Below are 24310 nucleotides of genomic sequence, written 5' to 3' on the forward strand. Positions count from 1 at the left end.
TTTCTGGCCGCACCATAAATTTAACTCTGGTATCGAGAGTTCAAACAAATGCTGCGTTAGGCTCCAAAAAAGGAGCGTAGAGCATTTTTTCCGCAAATGCAACTCTCGATACCAGAGTTGCTTACGGACGCGGCCGGCCTCAAAAACGTGCTCGTGCACGATTCTCCCATAGGAAACAATGGGGCCGTTTGAGCTGAAAAAAAACCTAACACCTGCAAAAAAGCAGCGTTCAGCTCCTAACGCAGCCCCATTGTTTCCTATGGGGAAACACTTCCTACGTCTGCACCTAACACTCTAACATGTACCCCGAGTCTAAACACCCCTAACCTTACACTTATTAACCCCTATTCTGCCGCCCCCGCTATCGCTGACACCTGCATTTTATTATTAACCCCTAATCTGCCGCTCCGTACACTGCCGCCACCTACATTATACCTATGTACCCCTAATCTGCTGCCCCTAACACTGCCAACCCTATATTATATTTATTAACCCCTAATCTGCCCCCCACAACGTCACCTCCACCTGCCTACACTTATTAACCCCTAATCTGCCGACCGGACCTGAGCGCTACTATAATAAATGTATTAACCCCTAATCCGCCTCACTAACCCTATCATAAATAGTATTAACCCCTAATCTGCCCTCCCTAACATCGCCGACACCTACCTTCAATTATTAACCCCTAATCTGCCGAGCGGACCTCACCGCTACTATAATAAATGTATTAACCCCTAAAGCTAAGTCTAACCCTAACACTAACACCCCCCCTAAATTAAATATAATTTTAATCTAACGAAATAAATTAACTCTTATTAAATAACTTATTCCTATTTAAAGCTAAATACTTACCTGTAAAATAAATCCTAATATAGCTACAATATAAATTATAATTATATTATAGCTATTTTAGGATTAATATTTATTTTACAGGCAACTTTGTAATTATTTTAACCAGGTACAATAGCTATTAAATAGTTAAGAACTATTTAATAGTTACCTAGTTAAAATAATAACAAATTTACCTGTAAAATAAATCCTAACCTAAGATATAATTAAACCTAACACTACCCTATCAATAAATTAATTAAATAAACTACCTACAATTACCTACAATTAACCTAACACTACACTATCAATAAATTAATTAAACACAATTGCTACAAATAAATACAATTAAATAAACTAGCTAAAGTACAAAAAATAAAAAAGAACTAAGTTACAAAAAATAATAAAATATTTACAAACATAAGAAAAATATTACAACAATTTTAAACTAATTACACCTACTCTAAGCCCCCTAATAAAATAACAAAGCCCCCCAAAATAAAAAATTCCCTACCCTATTCTAAATTAAAAAAGTTACAAGCTCTTTTACCTTACCAGCCCTGAACAGGGCCCTTTGCGGGGCATGCCCCAAGGATTTCAGCTCTTTTGCCTGTAAAAAAAAACATACCATACCCCCCCCCCAACATTACAACCCACCACCCACATACCCCTAATCTAACCCAAACCCCCCTTAAATAAACCTAACACTAAGCCCCTGAAGATCTTCCTACCTTGTCTTCACCATACCAGGTTCACCGATCCGTCCTGGCTCCAACATCTTCATCCAACCCAAGCGGGGGTTGGCGATCCATCATCCGGTGCTGAAGAGGTCCAGAAGAGGCTCCAAAGTCTTCCTCCTATCCGGCAAGAAGAGGACATCCGGACCGGCAAACATCTTCTCCAAGCGGCATCTTCAATCTTCTTCCATCCGGTGCGGAGCGGGTCCATCTTGAAGCAGGCGACGCGGATCCATCCTCTTCTTCCGTTGTCTCCCGACGAATGACGGTTCCTTTAAGGGACGTCATCCAAGATGGCGTCCCTCGAATTCCGATTGGCTGATAGGATTCTATCAGCCAATCGGAATTACGGTAGGAATTTTCTGATTGGCTGATGGAATCAGCCAATCAGAATCAAGTTCAATCCGATTGGCTGATCCAATCAGCCAATCAGATTGAGCTCGCATTCTATTGGCTGTTCCGATCAGCCAATAGAATGCGAGCTCAATCTGATTGGCTGATTGGATCAGCCAATCGGATTGAACTTGATTCTGATTGGCTGATTCCATCAGCCAATCAGAAAATTCCTACCTTAATTCCGATTGGCTGATAGAATCCTATCAGCCAATCGGAATTCGAGGGACGCCATCTTGGATGACGTCCCTTAAAGGAACCGTCATTCGTCGGGAGACAACGGAAGAAGAGGATGGATCCGCGTCGCCTGCTTCAAGATGGACCCGCTCCGCACCGGATGGAAGAAGATTGAAGATGCCGCTTGGAGAAGATGTTTGCCGGTCCGGATGTCCTCTTCTTGCCGGATAGGAGGAAGACTTTGGAGCCTCTTCTGGACCTCTTCAGCACCGGATGATGGATCGCCAACCCCCGCTTGGGTTGGATGAAGATGTTGGAGCCAGGACGGATCGGTGAACCTGGTATGGTGAAGACAAGGTAGGAAGATCTTCAGGGGCTTAGTGTTAGGTTTATTTAAGGGGGGTTTGGGTTAGATTAGGGGTATGTGGGTGGTGGGTTGTAATGTTGGGGGGGGGTATGGTATGTTTTTTTTTACAGGCAAAAGAGCTGAAATCCTTGGGGCATGCCCCGCAAAGGGCCCTGTTCAGGGCTGGTAAGGTAAAAGAGCTTGTAACTTTTTTAATTTAGAATAGGGTAGGGAATTTTTTATTTTGGGGGGCTTTGTTATTTTATTAGGGGGCTTAGAGTAGGTGTAATTAGTTTAAAATTGTTGTAATATTTTTCTTATGTTTGTAAATATTTTATTATTTTTTGTAACTTAGTTCTTTTTTATTTTTTGTACTTTAGCTAGTTTATTTAATTGTATTTATTTGTAGCAATTGTGTTTAATTAATTTATTGATAGTGTAGTGTTAGGTTAATTGTAGGTAATTGTAGGTAGTTTATTTAATTAATTTATTGATAGGGTAGTGTTAGGTTTAATTATATCTTGGGTTAGGATTTATTTTACAGGTAAATTTGTTATTATTTTAACTAGGTAACTATTAAATAGTTCTTAACTATTTAATAGCTATTGTACCTGGTTAAAATAATTACAAAGTTGCCTGTAAAATAAATATTAATCCTAAAATAGCTATAATATAATTATAATTTATATTGTAGCTATATTAGGATTTATTTTACAGGTAAGTATTTAGCATTAAATAGGAATAAGTTATTTAATAAGAGTTAATTTATTTCGTTAGATTTAAATTATATTTAACTTAGGGGGGTGTTAGTGTTAGGGTTAGATTTAGCTTTAGGGGTTAATCAATTTATTAGAATAGCGGTGAGCTCCGGTCGTCAGATTAGGGGTTAATAATTGAAGTTAGGTGTCGGCGATGTTAGGGAGGGCAGATTAGGGGTTAATACTATTTATGATAGGGTTAGTGAGGCGGGTTAGGGGTTAATAACTTTATTATAGTAGCGCTCAGGTCCGCTCGGCAGATTAGGGGTTAATAAGTGTAGGCAGGTGGAGGCGACGTTGAGGGGGGCAGATTAGGGGTTAATAAATATAATATAGGGGTCGGCGGTGTTAGGGGTAGCAGATTAGGGGTACATAGGGATAACGTAGGTGGCGGCGCTTTGCGGTCGGAAGATTAGGGGTTAATTATTTTAAGTAGCTGGCGGCGACGTTGTGGGGGGCAGGTTAGGGGTTAATAAATGTAATACAGGGGTCGGCGGGGTTAGGGGCAGCAGATTAGGGGTACATAAGTATAACGTAGGTGGCGGTCGGCAGATTAGGGGTTAAAAATTTAAATAGAGTGGCGGCGATGTGGGGGGAGCTCGGTTTAGGGGTACATAGGTAGTTTATGGGTGTTAGTGTACTTTAGGGTACAGTAGTTAAGAGCTTTATGAACCGGCGTTAGCCAGAAAGCTCTTAACTCCTGCTATTTTCAGGCGGCTGGAATTTTGTCGTTAGAGCTCTAACGCTCACTTCAGAAACGACTCTAAATACCGGCGTTAGAAAGATCCCATTGAAAAGATAGGATACGCAAATGGCGTAGGGGGATCTGCGGTATGGAAAAGTCGCGGCTGAAAAGTGAGCGTTAGACCCTTTAATCACTGACTCCAAATACCGGCGGTAGCCTAAAACCAGCGTTAGGAGCCTCTAACGCTGGTTTTGACGGCTACCGCCGAACTCCAAATCTAGGCCGGAGTATGTAATCAGTTTGCAAATGATAGAGAAATGCTTAAATAATGCATTACACTTTAACTAAACCCCTTAGATTTTAGTTAACTAAAATCTACTGGAGATTTAGTCGACTAAAATGTATTGGAGATTCAGTCGACTAAAACTAGACTAAAACTAAAACAATTCAGATGACTAAAATATGACTAAAACTAAAATGGCATTTTAGTCAAAAGACTAAAACTAAGACTAAATTGAAACTTGCCGTCAAAATTAACACTGGTACCAGTACCCCAGGCAGAGCGGCGTCTAGGGTATTACTCCAATTTGTTTGTGGTCCCAAAGAAGGAGGGCACGTTACGCTTGATTCTGGACCTCAAATGTTTAAACAAATTTCTGTCCTTTCCATCGTTCAAAATGGGAATGATTAGATCCATTCTTCCCCTAGTCCTAGAGGGGCAGCTAATGACCTCTGTAGACTTGAAGGATGCCTACCTTCATGTTCCCATTCACAGGGACCATTTCAGGTTCCTCATATTTGCCTTTCTGGATCAGCATTTCCAGTTTGTGGCTCTTCCCTTCGGTCTGGCGACGGCCTGAGGCTCTTTACCAAGGTCCTGGGGGCCCTTCTAGCAGTAGCCAGATCCCAGGGCATTGCAGTGGCGCCCTATCTGGACGATATTCTAGTTCAGACGCCGTCATACCATCTGGCAGAGGTCCACACCAGGGTCCTGCTGCAGTTACTTCAATCTCACGATTGGAGGATCAATTTCGAGAAGAGTTCTCTGGTCCCCTGTACCAGAGTGGGGTTCTTGGGCACGATCATAGACTCTGTGTCCATGAAGATCTTTCTTACGGACAAGCGGCGCGCGAAGATAAAGTCCACCTGTCTTGAGAGACTTCAGCTTAATCAGGTTCCAGACGGACAATATCACCTCGGTGGCTTACAAGGAGCTCTTTGGCGATGAGTGAGGTGTCTCAGATACTGCAGTGGGCGTAGACCCACAACTGTTCGCTCTCTGTGATCCACATCCCGGGTGTGGACAACTGGGAGGCAGATTTTCTCAGCAGGCAGACTTTTCACCCGGGGGAATGGTCTCTTCGCCCGAGGTGTTTGCGGAGATCTGTCTCAGATGGGGGACGCCACATATATCGATCTCATGGCGTCCAGATTGACTGCAAGCTTTCCTGATACGGATCGAAGTCGAGAGACCCCTGGCGGAGCTAATAGATGCATTGGCGATGCCTTGGGGGTTCGGTCTAGTATACATATTCCCTCCGTTACCGTTTCTTCCTCGTGTAGTGGCGCGTATAAAGCAGGAGAGAGCTTCCTCCATTCTGGTTGCTCCTTCGTGGCCAAGGAGGACGTGGTTCGCGGATCTGGTGGGGATGTCATCCTATCCGCCGTGGAGGTTACCCTGTCGCAGGGATCTACTGGAACAGGGTCCTTTTCAACATAAAAATCTTGAATCTCTGAGGCTGACTGCATGGAGATTGAACGCTTATTCTTGGCAAAAAGGTTTGTTTTACGGAAAAGTGTGTTTGACACTCTGGTTCATGCAAGAAAGCTGGTCACTCGTCACATCTATCATAAGGTGTGGAGGAATTACTTGTCCTGTGTGATACTCATGGCTATCCTTGGCACAGGGTGAGGGTATCCAGGATTTTGTCCTTTCTTCAAGGAGGATTGGAGAAGGTTCTCGCCGCTAGTTCCCTAAAGGGGCAAATTTTGGCTTTATCTGTTCTGTTACACAGGAGACTCGCTGATCTCCCTGACATTCAATCCTTTGTTCACGCTCTATCTCAAATCAGGCCTGCCTTTAAGCAGTCTGCTCTCCATTGGAGCTTAAACTTTGTTCTTAAGGTCTTGCAGAAGGTTCAGTTTGAACCTATGCATTCTCTTGACATAAAAATTCTATCATGGATGGTTCTCTTTCTGTTGGCCATTGCATCAGCACGCAGAGTTTCTGAGCTGGCGTCCTTGCAGTATGAGCCCCCTTATCTGGTGTTTTCATGAGGATAATGCTGTTCCTCGCACTGGTTTGGGGTTTCTCCCCAAGCTGGTGTCTAACCGTAACATCAATCAGGAGATAGTCTTTCCTTCCTTGTGTCCTAATCCTTCTTCTCCTAAGGAGAGGCTACTTCATAATCTGGACGTGGTTCCTGCCTTGAAATTCTATCTTCAGGCCACAAAGGATTCCAGACAATCTAACTCTCTTTTTGTCGTGTATTCAGGGGAGCGCAGGGGTCAGAGGGCTTCTGCTACTACTTTATCTTTTTGGCTGAGGAGTCTGATCCGCTTGGCCTATGAGACAGCGGGACATAAGCCTCAGAGGATTACGGCTCATTCCACTGGAGCATCATCTTGGGCCTCCAAAAATGAGGCTTCTATGAAGCAGATTTGCAAGGCAGCTACCTAGTCCACCTTGCATACCTTCACTACGTTTTACAAATTTGCTGCTTTTGCTTCTGCCCAAGCTGTTTTTGGGAGAAAGGTCCTACAGGCTGTGGGGCCCTCAGATTAAGGGTCAGCCTTTAACCCTCCCGGTTTCATTCAGTGTCCTCTAGAACTTGGGTATATTTTCCCACTAGTAATGAATGAAGCCGTGGACTCTCCTCTCCTTTAGATGGAAAACATAAATTATGCTTACCTGATAATTTTATTTCCATCGAGGGGAGGAGAGTCTACGGCCCCGCCTGTAGCTCGGATGGGCGAACCTAAATTTTATATTCTCTTCTGGCACCATTTATACCCTAATATTTCTCCTACTGTTCCTTGTTCCCTCGGCAGAATGACTGGGGGATGAGGGGAGTGGGGGAGGTATTTAAGCCTTTGGCTGGGGTGTCTTTGCCTCCTCCTGGTGGCCAGGTTCTTAATTCTCACTAGTAATGAATGAAGCCGTGGACTCTCCTCCCCTCAATGGAAATAAAATTAGCAGGTAAGCATAATTTATGTTTTCTCATAATTGGATGCACCTGTCTATGAAGTTCAAGGTTTAAAGGGCCATTATACACTCATTTTTTCTTTGCATAAATGTTTTGTAGATGATCTATTTATAAAGCCCATAAAGTTTTTTTTTTTTTTTTTTTTAAATGTATAAGTTTGCTTATTTTTAAAGAACATTGCTCTGATTTTCAGACTCCTAACCAAGCCCCAAAGTTTTATGAGAATATCGTCAGCGGATCTTTTCCAGATAAGCCCCGCCACTAATGCAAAAAGTGTACGCGCGAAAAGTTAAGCCCCGCCACTATTTCTGATGTCTAGACCGCACGCCATAAAAACAACTCCTTATCGGGACAATGTAGTCAAAAACAACAGTGTCCTTTTTAAATAAAGCATTGCATGTAGGTAAACCTTATCTGGAAAAGATCCAAAGAAAGTGTAATCCATGTGTGTCAAACTTTTTTTTGGTCATGGGTAAATATTAATAAAAGTGATTAAGAAATGTCCTTCAGATTTTTAAGGTTCATAATAATTGTAAATCTCATCTGAGAAAAATTTGTTTTTGCAATTCATAATTATAAGCATTTGAGGAAACCGGCTTATAAATAAATCTATCTATAAACTTAAAGATACATTATGCACAAATATGTATAGAATGCATATGAAAGAATTGCATTTAAAGGGACAGTAAAGTCAAAATTGAAAGTAAATGGATTGGATAGAGCATTAAATAATAAACAATTTCCAATTTACTTCTATTATCAAATTTGCTTTGTTCTTTTACTTTCCTTGGTTGAAGAGTAGATCTAGGTAGGCTGATCAGAGCTTAGGAGCGTGCATGCCTCTATAGCAGCCTATGGCAACAATGTTTGCAGGTATGTATAACACTGCTTTAAACATTGTTGCAAACACTGCTGTCAGTTGGCTAAAGACACGTGCACGCTCCTAAGCTCACCTACGATTACTATTTAAAGGGCCAGTAAACCCACCAAATAATGTTATATAATATTAGCCTAGCGCCAGCTTTCTAAAGCAAAGTATTTCAGAGATATTTACCTGTGAAATTGAATTTTACAGGCCGCCGCTCCTGGCTCTACTGAGCAGGTCTGTTTTTTACCTAAGTGCATCGTGTACGCTGTCTAGTCACAGCGTGCCCGATCGCGCCATTAAACTGAATGTAGCTCACTACCAGACCAGAGCGGAAGCGAGCTACATTCAGTTTAATGGCGCGATTGGGCGTGCTGTGACTAGACAGCGTGCCCAATGCGCTTAAGTAAAAAACAGACCCGCTCAGTAGAGCCAGGAGCGGCGGTCTGTAAAATTGAATTTTGTAGGTAAATATCTCTAAAATACTTTACTTTAGAAAGCTGACTCTAGGCTAATGTTATATAATTCTGCACTATGTGCAAAATTATATAAAATTATTTGGTGGGTTTACTATCCCTTTAACAAAGGATACTAAGAAAACTAAGCAAAACTGATAACAGAAGTACATTTGAAAGTTGTCTAAACTTCAGTGCTCTATCCAATACATTAAAGTTTCTTTTTGACTTTACTATCCCTTTAAATATGTTGTTTTTTTTCTGCCTGAAAATAATGTTAAGTAAAATAAATTGAACTGATACAGCAGTTTCAGCCGTGTTGTTCCTGCTAGTGCTTATTAGTGTCTATCAGCCAAATGACTTTATAATAAAACACATAACTGCTACTGCAGTTAGTTGCAATTTAGGTTTAAACTGGTTTTACTTATTTTTCAGGCAAAAGCAAATTTCAACATGCACAAATGTCACTGTCTCATATAGATGGAAAACATTTGTGCGTAGATTGTCCCCTTAAACTTGGGCTGCACTGCTATACAGTTATAAAAACTACCATTACAAAAGCATAATATGTTACATTATCATCATGAGGTCAAGATTTCATATAGGAGAGTACTTTAGAGAACATTTTCAACATCATGATTTGCTTATGAGTTTGGAATAGTAAGAGGGTGGAATAGCATACTTTATAATAAAGAGTAGCTAAATCAGATTTACAAATACTGAAGGTCCAGGCTGCTATTATACCGTCAAGTGTTGTCTGGTGAGAGGTGTACCACTTTACCATGTTTTACTTCTGAATCGCTGCTATGTATTTAAGTCAGCCAGCAAGTGACAATTGGCTTAGTGCTCTTTTTTTTCCTTACCTGCTGCTGTGACAGAGGAATCAGCGTTTTGAGTTCAGGAGTCACATATTAGACTTGTCATTCTCAATCAATCAGTGTTACTGCCAAACAAGGTGATTAATCAGTGTTTCTTTCCTAAGATATGGACAGTCCACGGCATCATCAATTACTGTTTGGAATATCATTCCTAGCCAGCAGGAGGAGGCAAAGAGCACCACAGCCAAGTTGTTAATAATTACTCCTTCTCTTTGCCTTCGTTACATGGAGCAGGTGAAGTTTTGGTGTCTGAAGGAAAACTGGATTTTTCTAAAAGCAAATTTATGGGTCTAGCTGTATTCCACGTTAATCTCTTTAGTAAGGGTAGTGGTGGCTTTCAAGCAGTTAGGAACTTTTAAGGTGGGCCTTACTGTTTTTCCTAATATTTTGCTGCCCTGGTATAGAAAGTTAGGTAACTCTGTCCTTTCTTTTCCACAGGTCTCTGTGAGGAACTTAGTCCTTGCATACCTAGTGAGCTGTCTACATGCCGGACAGCTGATGTAGCAGGTACGGTAAGTGCTTTTGCTTCCAGGTGGGGAGAATATGCACTTTAATAAATTGACCATGCATAACTGAAATTCATTATGGGACAAGGTAATCCTTATTTAGGATTGATGTGGGCATGAAGCAGGTACTGCAATTTGTGACTGAGACTGTAAACTCTTCAGGTGGTGAAGGGGTTAAATCTTTTAGGGCTCTTATGGTAACATGTAGATCTTTATCATTTTAAAAGAATATATGTTTATACGGCAAATGCTCATTAAGCACAGTTGGGGCTGACGTTTATTTATGTAGCTTTTAGGGCTACTGCCACTATTTACGCTGTTATTAGCGTAACCACGAAGTGACTCTGTTATTTTCGTGCCTCTCTGTGGCGCAGTAAGTTTAGCCCGATCACATGACGCTCATTCTGAACAAGTTACGGAGCGGTGTCGGCTGTTAGGACCTGTTCTTTGAGGTTACTTCCTCTAAGGAGGTCTTTCCTGTCCCAGACTATGCTAGGGATACTATTTCTCGGGAGTGACCAGGGGTTTCCTTTTCCCTGCCTCCTATTTTCAAGAAGATGTTTCCAGTCGCTGACTTCGTAACGGAACCATGGCACACGGTTCCTAACGTAGACGGGGCTATTTCTACACTGGATAAGAGAACTACTATTCCTATTGAGGATAGCTGTTCTTTTAAATGTCTTATACACAAGAAACTGGAGGTTTATTTGAAAAGAATATATGTTCATTCAGGTCTCCTATGGCAACCTGCGGTGTGTATTTCCATGCCTTATCTGATTCCCTCCAGTTAGAGACTCCATTGGATGAAATCCAAGACAGGATTAAGGCTCTTAAGATAGCCAATTCCTTTATTCCTGATGCTGTTCTGCAAGACATCTAGCTTCGCTGTGCCGCAGGGCTTTGTGGCTGAAATCTTGGTCAGTGGATGTCTCCTAAGGTTAAACTTTTAGCAATTCCTTACAAGGGTAAGACCTTGTTTGGACCTGGTCTAACAGAAATTATTTCTTATATTACCGGGGGGGGGGGGAGGGTCTTTTCTACCTCAAGATAAGAAAAATAGACGAAAGGGTGTCAGAGTAATTTTCGCTCCTTTCGTTATTTTAGGTAAGTCTTCCCCTTCTTCCTCAAAGCAGGAACAGCCCAAGCCCTTTTGGAAATCCAGTCAGTCTTGGAATAGGGTGAAGCAATCAAAGAAACCTGCAGCTGATTCAAAATCAGCATGAAGGGTTTGCCCCCGATCTGGGAGCGGATCAAGTGGGGGGCAGACTTTCTCAGTTTTCTCTAACATGGGTGCGAGATGTCCCAGATCCCTGGGCTGTGGATATAGTAACCAAGGGTTACAAATTGGAATTCAAGACCTTTTCTCCCAGAGGCAGGTTCCACCTCTCAAGGTTATCTGCAGACCAGACAAGAAGAGAGGCATTCTTGAAATGTGTACAGGATCTCTCCTCCCTGGGAGTGATAGTGCCTGTTCCAATTCAGGAACATGGTCTGGGTTTCTATTCCAATATGTTTGTGGTTCTCAAAAAGGAAGGAACCTTCAGACCGATTCTGGACCTAAAGTGTCTAGGAGTACCGTCCTTCAGTGGAGACGATACGTTCAATTCTTCCTTTAGTACAAGAGCGTCAGTTCATGACAACCATAGATTTGAAGGATGCATACCTTCATGTTCCCATTCACAGGGATCATCTAAAATATCTGACGTTTGCCTTTCTGGACAAGCACTTTCAGTTTGTGGCTCTTCCGTTTGGCCTTGCTACAGCTCCAAGATTTTTTTTTCAAAGGTTCTGGGGGCTCTATTAGCAGTTGTCAGGTCTCGGGGAATTGCTGTGGCGCCCTATCTGGACGACATATGGGTCCAAGCGCCATCTTTTCAACAAGCAAAATCTCACACAGAGATCTTGTTGTCTTTTCTACGTCCCCCCGATTGGAAAGTGAATCTGGAAAAGAGTTCCCTTGTTCCAGCTACAAGGGTGTTTTTTTTAGGGACAATAATAGATTCCCTATCGATGAAAATATTTCTGACGGAAGTCAGAAAATTCCAAATTCTTGCCTCTCTCTACAATCTACTGTTCGGCCATCAGTGGCTCAATGTATGGTGGTAATTGGACTGATGGTCAATTCCATGGACATCATTCCCTTTACTCGATTCCATTTGAGAGCGCTGCAACTATGCATGCTCAGGCAGTGGAACAGAGACCATTCGGACCTATCTCAGAGGCTAGACCTAGATCAGTCGACAAGAGACTCTCTCCCGTGGTGGCTTTCTCAGGAGCATCTGTCTCAGGGAACATGCTTTTGGAGACCCTCCTGGGTTATTGTGACCACGGATGCCAGCCTACTGGGCTGGGGAGCTGTCTGGGATATTCGGTAAAAGTTGCAGGGACTCTGGACTCGGGAGGAGTCTGCTCTCCCCATAAACATCTTGGATTTGAGAGTGATTTACAATGCTCTGATGGCTTGGCCTCAGTTGTAGCTTACATCATTCACCAGGGAGGAACTCAGAGTTCCTTTGCCATGAAAGAGGTGGCTCGGATTATATAGTGGGCAGAAGCTCACAATTGCTGTCTATCTGACACCCACATTCCAGGAGTGGACAACTGGGAAGCGGATTTCCTGAGCAGACAGACTATTCATCCTGGGGAGTGGGAACTCCATCTGGAGGTGTTCTCCAGCTTAACCCTCAAATGGGGGGTGCCAAAATTGGATCTGATGGCGTCTCTGCAGAACGCCAAGTTTCCAAGGTACGGTTCAAGGTCAAGGGATCCACAGGCTGCTCTGATAGATGCTATCGCGATTCCTTGGGACTTCAGACTGGCATATCTGTTTCCTCCATTTGCTCTCTTTCCACGAGTCATTGCTCATATCAAAGAAGAGAGAGCGTTGGTGATTCTAATAGCACCTACGTGACATCGCAGGATATGGTATGCGGATCTAGTGGAGATGTCATCTCTCCCACCTTGGAAATTGCCTCTGAGGAAGGACCTTCTACTTCAGGGTCCCTTCCTTCATCCAAATCTCGTTTTTCTGAAGCTGACTGCTTGGAGATTGAACGCTTAGTTCTCTCTAAGCGTGGTTTTTCTGAGTCGGTCATTGAGACCATGATTTAGGCTTGTAAGCTAGTTACTAGAAAGATTTACCATAAGATAAGGCGTAAATATCTTTATTGGTGTGAATCCAAGGGCTACTCTTGGAGTAGGGTCAGGATTCCTAGTATTTTGTCCTTTCTTCAGGAAGTTCTGGAAAAAGGTTTGTCAGTCAGTACTCTGAAGGGTCCGATTTCTGCTCTATCCGTCTTGCTACATAAGCGTCTGGCGGATGTGCCAGATGTGCATATTTTTTGTCAGGCCTTGGTCAAAATCAGACCTATGTTTAAGTCAGTTGCTCCTCCTTGGAGTCTTAATCTTGTTCTTAAGGTTTTGCAGCAGGCTCCGTTTGAGCCAATGCATTCCATAGATACTAAGTTATTATCTTGCAAGGTTTTGTTTCTTATTGCTATCTCTTCTGCTCGGAGAGTTTCGGAAACTCTCAGCTTTGCAGTGGGATTCGCCTTATCTTATCTTTCATACCGATAAGGCGGTTCTTCGTACTAAGTTTGGTTTCCTTCCTAAAGTTATTGTGGATAGAAATATTAATCAGGAAATTGTTGTTCCTTCTCTATGTCCTAATCCTCCTTCTCATAAGGAACGTTTATTGCACAACTTGGATGTGGTGCGTGCTCTAAAATATTACCTTCAGGCGACTAAGGATTTTCACCAGTCTTCTGCCCTATTTGTTTGTTTCTCTGGAAAACGTAAAGGTCAGAAAGCTACTGCTACTTCTCTTTCTCTCTGATTGAGAAATTTAATTATTTGGCTTATGAGACTGCTGGACAGCAGCCTCCTGAGAGGATTACAGCTTATTCCACTAAAGCTGTCTCTTTTCTTGGACTTTCAAAAATTAAGCTTCTGTGCAACAGATTTGCAAGTCTGCAACTTGTTCTTCTCTGCATACTTTTTCCAAATTTTCCAAATGTTATACTTTTGCCTCGGTTGAGGCTTCTTTTGGGAGAAAAGTTCTTCAAGCGATGGTGCCTTCTGTTTAGTTTACCTGTCTTGTCCCTCCCTAATCATCTGTGTCCTCTAGCTTGGGTATTGGTTCCCAACAGTAATTGATGCCGTGGACTCACCATATCTTAGGAAAGAAAACAAAATTTATGCTCGCCTGATAAATTTCTTTCCGGATATGGTGAGTCCACGGCCCCACCCTTTATTTTAAGACAGTTATTTTTAACTAAAACTCAGGCACCTCTACACCTTGTGTTGCTCCTTTTTTCTCCATTTACCTTTGGTCGAATGACTGGGGTTTGTGGGAAGGGGAGTGATACTTAACAGCTTGGCTGTGGTGCTCTTTGCCTCCTCCTGCTGGCCAGGAATGATATTCCCAACAGTAATTGATGATGCCGTAGACTCACCATATCCGGAAAGAAATAAATTTATCAGGTAAGCATAAATTTTGTTTTCATGTATTGTTCAGGCAATCAAGAGGTTAAATAACTGCTGCCTATACAGTGTGTCTCAGACACCCAAGTGGTTAAGTTATAGAATGCAATTGTGTACAAAACACATTCAGCAGGGATTTAACTCTTTTGTTAATTGTTTTGGACAAGAAAGGGGCTGAATCACTTGACATGTTTGTTTTATTTGTAACAAAGGGGCTAAACCACTGTTAGTGGGTTTTAGGCAACTGAGAGGTTAAAATGTTTTTCTGCCTTTCTTGCAGCCAAGAGGCTAATTCACTGTTTTGTGCTTGTTTCATACTCAGAAAACGTTTAGCCGCTACATGTTGAACAAATTTGTCAAGCTTGATGTAATGTTTTCTGTCTGAAATACTACAAGGTACAAAATAGTGCTTACAATAAAGTTTTCCATGTAATTACTCATGCCTTTTTCTTCTACAATGATTTTCATGGTATAAATATTTATTTTTGGGGTCATAGAAATTAAAAAGTTTATATATTCTGCAGATTTTTAAACAATTTAGCTCTGTAGTCTGTACATTTATGAGACCAGCAGAAGAGCATTTATTTTATGTATTTATTTTTACAGATTTTTCTTTGTGTCAGTAGTTATGTTACCTTTTTTGTTTATTTTGAAATTGATGTTATGACAATTAATGCCTAAAAATAGTTACTAATTGTATTGTTAATGTCTTGCCATGTTACTTAATCACTTTTTTACTAACATAAATAATATTACTGACCAATTTGTGGTTCTTTTGACAGTGGAAGAATCAGACATCATTGATCTTGAGAAGAGATATTGGCTTTTGAAGGCGCAGTCGCGGACGGGGAGGTTTGATTTAGAGACTTTTGTTCCCTTGATTTCACCTCCTATCCATCAGTCTTTGAGTGAAGGTATCCTCAGTTTGTATGTTTAATAACCTGATGTTTATTACAATGTTCTGTAATGCAAGAAGCATCTCTTAGGCAACACATTCTCTATACTTAATTAGCTTTTTGCAAAGCTTCAATGTAGGGAACAAACATTTAAGTTCTTAGGTAAAACCTTCATGCGTTGTTTCATTATTCATTTTCGGCTAGATTACGAGTTTTTCATTTTGAGCTGTGCGGTGCTAACGAGCAGTTTATGCTCACCGCTCACTTACAGACAGCGCTGTATTACAGGTTTTTACAACCCAGACAAGAAGTGAGCGTTGAACAAAATTCTGCTCCTTACCCCACTCCAATACCAGCGCTGCTTACGTCAGCGGTGAGCTGGTGTAACATGCTCGTGCACGATTTCCCCATAATAATCAACAGGGAGAGCCGGCTGAAAAAAAGTCTAACACCTGCAAAAAAAACAGCGTAAAGTTCCTTAACGCAGCCCTATTGATTCCTATGGGAAAATCAAATTTATGTCTACACCTAACACCCTAACATGAACCCCGAGTCTAAACACCCCTAATCTTACACTTATTAACCCCTAATCTGCCGCCCCCGACATCGCCGACACCTACATTATATTTATTAACCCCCTAATCTGCCGCCCCCAATGTCGCAGCAACCTACCTACACTTCTTAACCCCTAATCTGCCGCCCCCAACGTCGCTGCCACTATAATAAACATATTAACCCCTAAACCGCAGTTTACAAGTTAGTTTAAAGGTTACAATTACACCTAACACTACACTATAATTAAATGAATTCCCTAAACTAAATACAATTAAATACAAATAAATTAAATTATCTAAAGTACAAAAATAAACAAGCACTACATTACAGAAAATAATAAACAAATTACAAGATTTTTAAACTAATTACACCTAATCTAATCCCCCTAACAAAATAAAAAAGCCCCCCCAAAATAAAAAAAGCCCTACCCTACACTGAATTACAAATAGCCCTTAAAAGGGCTTTTTGCGGGGCATTGCCCCAAAGTAATCAGCTCTTTTAACTGTACAAAAATTACAAATCCCCCCAACATTAAAACCCACTACCCACACAACTAACCCTACTCTAAAACCAACCCAATACCCCCTTAAAAAACCTAACACTAACCCCTTGAAGATCACCTTACCGGTAGAAGTCTTCACCCAACCGGGCCGAACTCCTCAACGAACCTGGCAGAAGTGGTCCTCCAGACGGGCAGATGTCTTCATCCAGACGGCATCTTCTATCTTCATCCATCCGGCGAGGATCGGGTCCATCTTCAAGACATCTGACGCCGAGCATCCTCTTCTTTCCATGGCGACTGAAGAATGAAGGTTCCTTTAAGTGACATCATCCAAGATGGCGTCCCTTAGATTCCGATTGGCTAATAGAATTCTATCAGCCAATCGGAATTAAGGTAGGAACTTCAATCCTATTGGCTGATCCAATCAGCCAATAGGATTGAGCTGGCATTCTATTGGCTGTTCCAATCAGCCAATAGAATGCCAGCTCAATCCTATTGGCTGATTGCATCAGCCAATAGGATTTTTTCTACCTTAATTCCGATTGGCTGAATTCTATCAGCCAATCGGAATTGAAGGGACGCCATCTTGGATGACATCACTTAAAGGTACCTTCATTCTTCAGTCGCCGTGGAAAGAAGAGGATGCTCCGCGTCGGATGTCTTGAAGATGGACCCGCTCCATGCCGGATGGATGAAGATAGAAGATGCGGTCTGGATGAAGACTTCTGCCCGTCTGGAGGACCACTTTTGCCGGATTCGTTGAGGACTTCGGCCCGGTTGGAGGAAGTCTTCTCCCGGTAAGGTGATCTTCAAGGGGTTAGTGTTAGGGGGTATTGGGTGGGTTTTAGAGTAGGATTGGTTGTGTGGGTGGTGGGTTTTAATGTTGGGGGGGATTTGTAATTTTTTTTGCAGACAAAAGAGCTGATTACTTTTGGGCAATGCCCCGCAAAAGGCCCTTTTAAGGGCTATTTGTAATTTAGTGTAGGGTAGGGCTTTTTTATTTTGGAGGGGGCTTTTTATTTTGGAGGGGGCTTTTTTATTTTGTTAGGGGGATTAGATTAGGCGTAATTAGTTTAAAAATCTTGTAATTTGTTTATTATTTTCTGTAATTTAGTGTGTTTTTTTTGTAATATTTGATCATTTAATTTAATTGTATTTAATTTAGGGAAATAATTTAATTGTAGTGTAGTGTTAGGTGTAATTTTAACTTAATTTAGGTTTTATTTTACAGGTACTTTTGTATTTATTTTAACTAGGTAGTTATTAAATAGTTAATAACTATTTAATAACTATTGTACCTAGTTAAAATAAATACAAACTTGCCTGTAAAATAAAAAATAAACCCTAAGCTAGATACAATGTAACTATTAGTTATATTGTAGCTAGCTTAGGGTTTATTTTATAGGTAAGTATTTAGTTTTAAATAGGAATTATTTAGTTAATGATAGGAATTTTATTTATATTTATTTTAATTATATTTAATTTACGGGGTGTTAGGGTTAGACTTAGGTTTAGGGGTTAATAACTTTAATATAGTGGGGGCGGCAGATTAGGGTTTAATAAATGTAGGTTGGTGTCGGCGATGTTAGGGACGGCAGATTAGGGGTTAATAATATTTAACTAATGTTTGCGATGCGGGAGTGCGGCGGTTTAGGGGTTAATATATTTATTATAGTGGCGGCTATGTCTGGTTTGGCAGATTAGGGGTTAAACATTTTATTTTAGTGTTTGTGATGTGGGGGGGCTCGGTTTAGGGGTTAATAGGTAGTTTATGGATGTTAGTGTACTTTTTTAGCACTTTAGTTAGGAGTTTTATGCTTCGGCGTTGTAGTGTAAAACAACAAATGCGGTACCAGGCTTGACAGGAGAGGGTGTACCGATCACTTTTTGGCAGACTCGTAATACCGGCACTATGTAAGTCCCATTGAAAATATATAATGCGCAATTGACGTAAGTGGATTTGGCCAAAAAAGTGAGCGGTACACCTGTACCTTCAAGACTCGTAATACCAGCGGGCGTTAAAAAGCAACGTTGGGACCGACCAACGCTGCTTTTTAAGCCTAACGCACAACTCGTAATTTAGCCTTTTATTTTTAATATAACTGTTCAGGCAGGGCCGTATTTTGGCCTATGCAAACAAGGCATTTGCTTAGGGCGGCAGATTTTGGGAAGCAGCACTTTTTGAGTCTCACTACACACACAAAAAAACACACTGCACTACATACGCACACTGTACAAAGCACACACCATAAACGCACACACTCACCATATACAGACATGCACAATATGCACACACATACATACATGCACACTTCAACATGAACATTTACTTTGTAAATGCCATTAAAAAAAAAAGTCACGCTACACCCTCACAAAAAAATATTAGGACCAAATAAGGCCTAAAACCTAGGTGCCTGGCGTGGGGGGGGGGGCAGCAGAATTTTCAGTGCCTAGGGCAGCACAGAACCTAAATACACCACTGTGTTCAGGAAACAAAGAAGATTGAAGTTGATATATATTAAAGGGACCATAAATATTTATGATTCAGACAGAGTATGCAGTTTAAAAAAAAAAATCTTTCCAATTTACTTCTAATTTGCGTTAATCTCTTAGTATCCTTTGTTAAAGAGAAAAACAGGTAGACTTTAAGGCGCTTAGGACCTTGCAAATTTTGTTAGCATTCTATGGCAGCAATGTTTGCAACTATTTATAACATTTCTATAAGCATTGTTGTTAACCTTTTAACGCCGTTAGAAGGTTGTATTCCATCCGCATTTTCCTGGGCTTTAGCGCCGATGGACGGAATACAACGTCCTAACCGCTTGGCTTTCCTGAAGCCACTGGTGCTTCTCTGATGGGATTGCAGTCTGGAGGGCGTGCCTAGCATCATAGGGACGCCCCCCTGACGCAATCCCATCATTGAAATCTCTTGATCACGTGCACGATTGCAAGATTTCAATTTGTTTACATCTGAACAGTTGTTCCGATGTAGATATGTTAACCCCGACACGAAAAGGTTAACATTTCTATAAATATTGTTGCAAACACTATTGCCAGATGGCTAAAGACGTGCACGCTGAGAACTAAGCAAAATTGATAATTGATGTAAATTGGAAAGGTTACTTAAAATTGCATATGCTCTCAGTCCATTAAGGTTTAATATTGTCTTTACTGTGCTTTTTATATAAATGGAAACATTTTAACATTTTTTTTAACGTATTTATGTTTTTCTTCTTATGTTTTCAACTAACAATGTAACTTTGTTGTCAACAACCATATGTATATTATTGTTGTTTAAAAATAACTTTGGCTTCACTGGCATAAGTGATACCAGATCTTTCGTTAACTATAGTCTGCGTCTTCTGTCACTATTACCTTATCATGAGCATAGTCCAGTCTTCCATATTATCTAATGTAACAAGAAATAAAGATTATTTTCTTAGTACAGTGTTACAGTTAACTAATTGAAAAATAACAAACAACTTATATAAGTGATACCTTTATTGGCTAATGAAAAAGGAATTTTTTTTGCAAGCTTTCAAAGCACTATGACTCCTTCATCAGGGATATTTCCTGATGGATCTAATGTAACACAGGCAGACAGTTAAATAATGTAGTTCAGGGTAGTGAATGTTTTTAAGGCATGGTATTATATACAGTTATCCTAAGGGACAATGCTTGTAATAAGAAAGATTAAAGCCAAGAAAGGTAGAATATGGTTTGGTAATTTTGTCTTTGGTTTTATATCTAAACACAAACAGTTCTGTCAAATGTACATTGTACCCAGATCCATGATGATATGCTTTCTTTATCTCATTTAGACAGCCCTATATAATTTGTTATTATTATTTTTATTTATATAAGCATTTGTTTACTAACACTGTCTGTAATTTGGGAAGTTTACACATTCCAATATTGGAGAATGTACCATCTTTATAATAAATTCTATACCAACAAGTGAGTATATTATTTAATTGTTTATCATTTTTTTCCCATTTATTTTGTTTTAGGATTATTTAACGCGTTTGATGAAAATCGCGACAATCACATAGACTTCAAAGAAATATCATGTGGGCTGTCTGCATGTTGCCGTGGACCATTGGCAGAGAGGCAAAAATGTAAATATCAATAGTACTGTTGCAAAAAAAGCCTTTAGGAGATCTTCAAATATTAAAATAGATTAAATGACAGGTTTATATAAATTAAGAAACCTCTTCACAATTCTAGCAATAACGTCCTGCAGTTGCATTGTGCACACTGGGCAACCTACGTATATTAATGGTCAGCTCACCTTTTTAATTTAGAAAATTCTAGAAAGATATCGTCCTGGTTTATACATTAGCAAGGATCTATTTAAAAATAAATATTCCTATTTTTTTTACCAATATTACAACTTGCTAAATTACTGCACTGGTGTAATTAATTGTAAAGTAATATCTAATAAGTTCCATCTTAATGGGAGGAAAGTCCACTGCTTCATTCAGTACTTGTGGGAAATAAGAACCTGGCCACCAGGAGGAGGCAAAGACACCCCAGCCAAAGGCTTAAATACCTCCTCCACTTCCCTCATCCCCCAGTCATTCTTTGCCTTTCGTCACAGGAGGTTGGCAGAGAAGTGTCGGAAGATTCAGAGTAGTCTCTTATGGAGGGTAATACTCTTCGAAATGGGACTGGAGTCCGGAGATGCAGGGAGTGTCGTCTCTGCAAAACCATCCCGACTCATGTTAACAGCTCCTTGGCAATCAGCGTTGACGAGTTTCGCTGCCTGCCTTTATTCACTCAAGTCCATGTTGGTAGCGATGCTACTAACTTGTCACACTTTAAGGGCTGTGTTCCTGTTCCACGGCATAGATTCTGGTAAGATCGTTTCATTTATACACATATGATAACGCAAGAAGACAGGGTCACAGTGTCTCTCCTTTTATCGGTATAGAATCAAGGGTTAATATCCCTGGAAAGGGGCTTATTGAACAGGGGGGATTTATGCATATTATCTTTATTGTGTTATTGCTACGTCATGTGTGAGATGAGGCTCTAGCAATGTGTGAACAGTCAGGTGTAGATCTGTGCGGCCTTTATTTGGCGCGTTTTCTTTATAGTGCAGGGGCGGTCCTGCATGGCCCTCCATGTGGCCTCTTCAACTTCCTCTTTTCTGATAAGCATTTGCGGGAGACGTAACAGTTTCTCTGTGGTCCAGGTCATAGGAGGTGGTGAGTGCCCCGGCCCATGGTGTATAAAGGTGCCATTTAATCTATATCAATCTGTATTAAAGGCGCAAGCTATGGAGGACACCCGTGTTTATTGTGAGGAGGTACAGGTTGATCCGCCTGCTCAACTGTGTTGCACATGCTTCGATAGGATTGCAATATCTAAAAAGAACAAGATATTTAGTACTACTGAGCCGTCCACCTCTGAGGGTTCTCCGTCCCATGAGGTGCGGTGATAGGAGATAGTAGTTCCTTCCTTGTTTCCTAACCCTTCTTCATCTAAGGAAAGGTTACTGCATAACTTGGATGTGGTTTGAGTCTTGAAGTTTAATTTTCAGGCCACAAAAGATTTCAGACAGACTTCGTCCTTATTTGTGGTGTATTCAGGGAAGCGTAGGGGACAGAGGGCCTCTTCCACTTCTCTGTCTTTTTGGGTGAGGAGTATTATCCGTTTGGCCTATGAGACAGCGGGACTTAAGCCTCCTCAGAGGAGTACAGCTCACTTAACTAGAGCTGTGGCCTCTTCTTGGGCCTTTAAGAACGAGGCCTCTGTGAAGCAGATTTGTAAGGCGGCTACTTGGTCCTCCTTACATACTTTTACAAAGTTTTACAAATTTTATGTTTTTGCTTCGGCGGAAGCTGTGTTTGGGAGAAAGGTTCTGCAGGCTGTGGTGCCCTCAGTATAGGGTCCGCCTCCTTTTACCCTCCCGTTTTTGTTCATTCAGTGTCCTCTTGAGCTTGGGTATTTGTTCCCACAAGTAGTGAATGAAGCAGTGGACTCTCCTCCCATTAAGTTGGAAAACATAAATTATGCTTACCTGATAATTTAATTTCCATCTGTGGGAGGAGAGTCCTCTGCTCCCGCCCGTTTGCTCCGGTGGGTTGGACCTAAATTTAATATTATTTTTCTGGCACCATTTATACCCTGATATTTCTCCTAATGTTCCTTGTTCCCTTGGCAGAATGACGGGGGGATGAGGGGAGTGGGGGAGGTATTTAAGCCTTTGGCTGGGGTGTCTTTGGCTCCTCCTGGTGGCCAGGTTCTTATTTCCCACAATTAATGAATGAAGCAGTGGACTCTCCTCCCACAGATGGAAATGAAATTATCAGGTAAGCATAATTAGTTTTTTCAGAAAATGTCTATTTACTTGTATGAAGGATTTGTTGTAGCCATTCAAAATTGATAGAGAGAATCCTTCTATTTCTCTCTCCCACTATCTCTGATGCTTTTGTTATCATAATGTAAAACAGTAACAACTTTTCGGCAAATAGGCGACGCAGATCAATATTTTCGAATTCTTAAGGGCTGCATATAAATGCTGTTCTCTCCTCCTCGTCCTTAGTATTGTTGCTTTGCCTTCTAATACTTTTTTCTCTTATAATCAGTTTGCTTTAAGGTATTTGATATTGATCGTGATGGTGTTCTGTCCCGCACTGAACTGGAAGATATGGTTCTTGCACTACTGGAAGTCTGGAAGGACAACCGCACTGATGCCATACCTGTGAGTTTTACATCTCATAAAATATTTTCTTAATTGTGAACAAAGAATTATGATACACAACAACAACAAATAATATACAAACAAAATAAAAATAACACATCAAAAATCAATCATTATAGAAATAAAAAACAAACAAAAATTAAAGCACGTTGATTAAAGGGACACTGAACCGAATTTTGTTTTCTTTGATGATTCAGATAGAGCATGCAATTTCAAGCAACTTTCTAATTTACTCTTATTTTCAATTTTTCTTCATTCTCTTGCTATCTTTATTTGAAAAGCAAGAATGTAAGTTTTTAGAAGCCAACCCATTTTTGGTTCACAACCTGGGTTGTGCTTACTGATTGGTGGCTAAATGCACCCACCAATAAACAAGTGTTGTCCAGGGTCCTGAACCAAAAATTGTCTGGCTCCTTAGCTTAGATGTCTTCTTTTTTAAATAAAGATAGCAAGAGAACAAAGACAAATTGACAATAGGAGTAAATTAGAAAGTTGCTTAAAATTGCATACTCTATCTAAATCATAAAATAAAAAATTTGGGGTTAGTATCCCTTTAACTGATTTAGAATGAGTACTGAGAGGATACAATAGAACTAAGAAAACAGTTAACCCAACAAAAATTGTTTTTAAGAATTCTAGATGATCTTTTACGTTAGCTCTTTCATACTATTGTGTTTAATTTCCATTTGTCAAGAATAATATTGTTTAGTGGCTAATAATATAAGAAAATCTTGATTCTTAATGTTTGTTCGTGTTTGGAAACCTATAAAAGTATTTAATTTTTTTAATTATATAATTTCAGCAGCTAGCTCCCAGCTCCTGAGCCTTTCTAGAAATGCCTTTCAACAAAGGATACCACAAGAACAAATCAAATTAGATAATAGAAGTAAATTGGAAAGTTGTATGCTCAATCTAAATAATAAAATAATTTTTGGGGTTTTATGTCTCTTTGTTTTTTGAAAAGTTGATCTTCCTGTTCTGAGCAAACCAACTTTTTTTCTGTTGAAGTTGTCCCTATGAGCCAGTGAGCTGTAGAGTCCTAGGACTCAATTGTGTGTAAACATGCACTTTCTGTTACTTTCACCTTAACCCCTTCCTGCAGGAACTCATTGGTCTATATCGAAACAATGTTCTGATGTAAACAAATGAGTAAAAATGTAAATGATGGGATCGGGCCTAGGGGGGCTATTATTATTATACTTTATTTATAAAGCGCCAACATTTTCCGCAGCACTGTCCTTGGGTACAATTCATTTAAATTAAACAATGATATAAAACTTCTAAGAGACAGGACAAAATTTACGAACACATACAGATGGAATTGAGGGCCCT

At 40.5% G+C, this 24310-nt stretch overlaps 1 protein-coding gene across 2 annotated transcripts in view; it reads left to right on the top strand.

Annotated features, from left to right (window-relative positions):
• The window catches only part of USP32 (ubiquitin specific peptidase 32), a 653327-nt gene that overhangs the window by 390419 nt on the left and 238598 nt on the right, over positions 1-24310 (top strand). For both annotated transcript variants that reach the window (XM_053707352.1, XM_053707353.1), the window contains exons 6-8: positions 15099-15230; positions 20280-20387; positions 22863-22978. In XM_053707352.1, the coding sequence (XP_053563327.1) occupies positions 15099-15230; positions 20280-20387; positions 22863-22978 (356 nt within the window). The remainder of the gene's footprint in view (positions 1-15098; positions 15231-20279; positions 20388-22862; positions 22979-24310) is intronic.

This window comes from Bombina bombina, chromosome 3 (genome assembly GCF_027579735.1).
Source record: "Bombina bombina isolate aBomBom1 chromosome 3, aBomBom1.pri, whole genome shotgun sequence".
Lineage (NCBI taxonomy): Eukaryota > Metazoa > Chordata > Amphibia > Anura > Bombinatoridae > Bombina > Bombina bombina.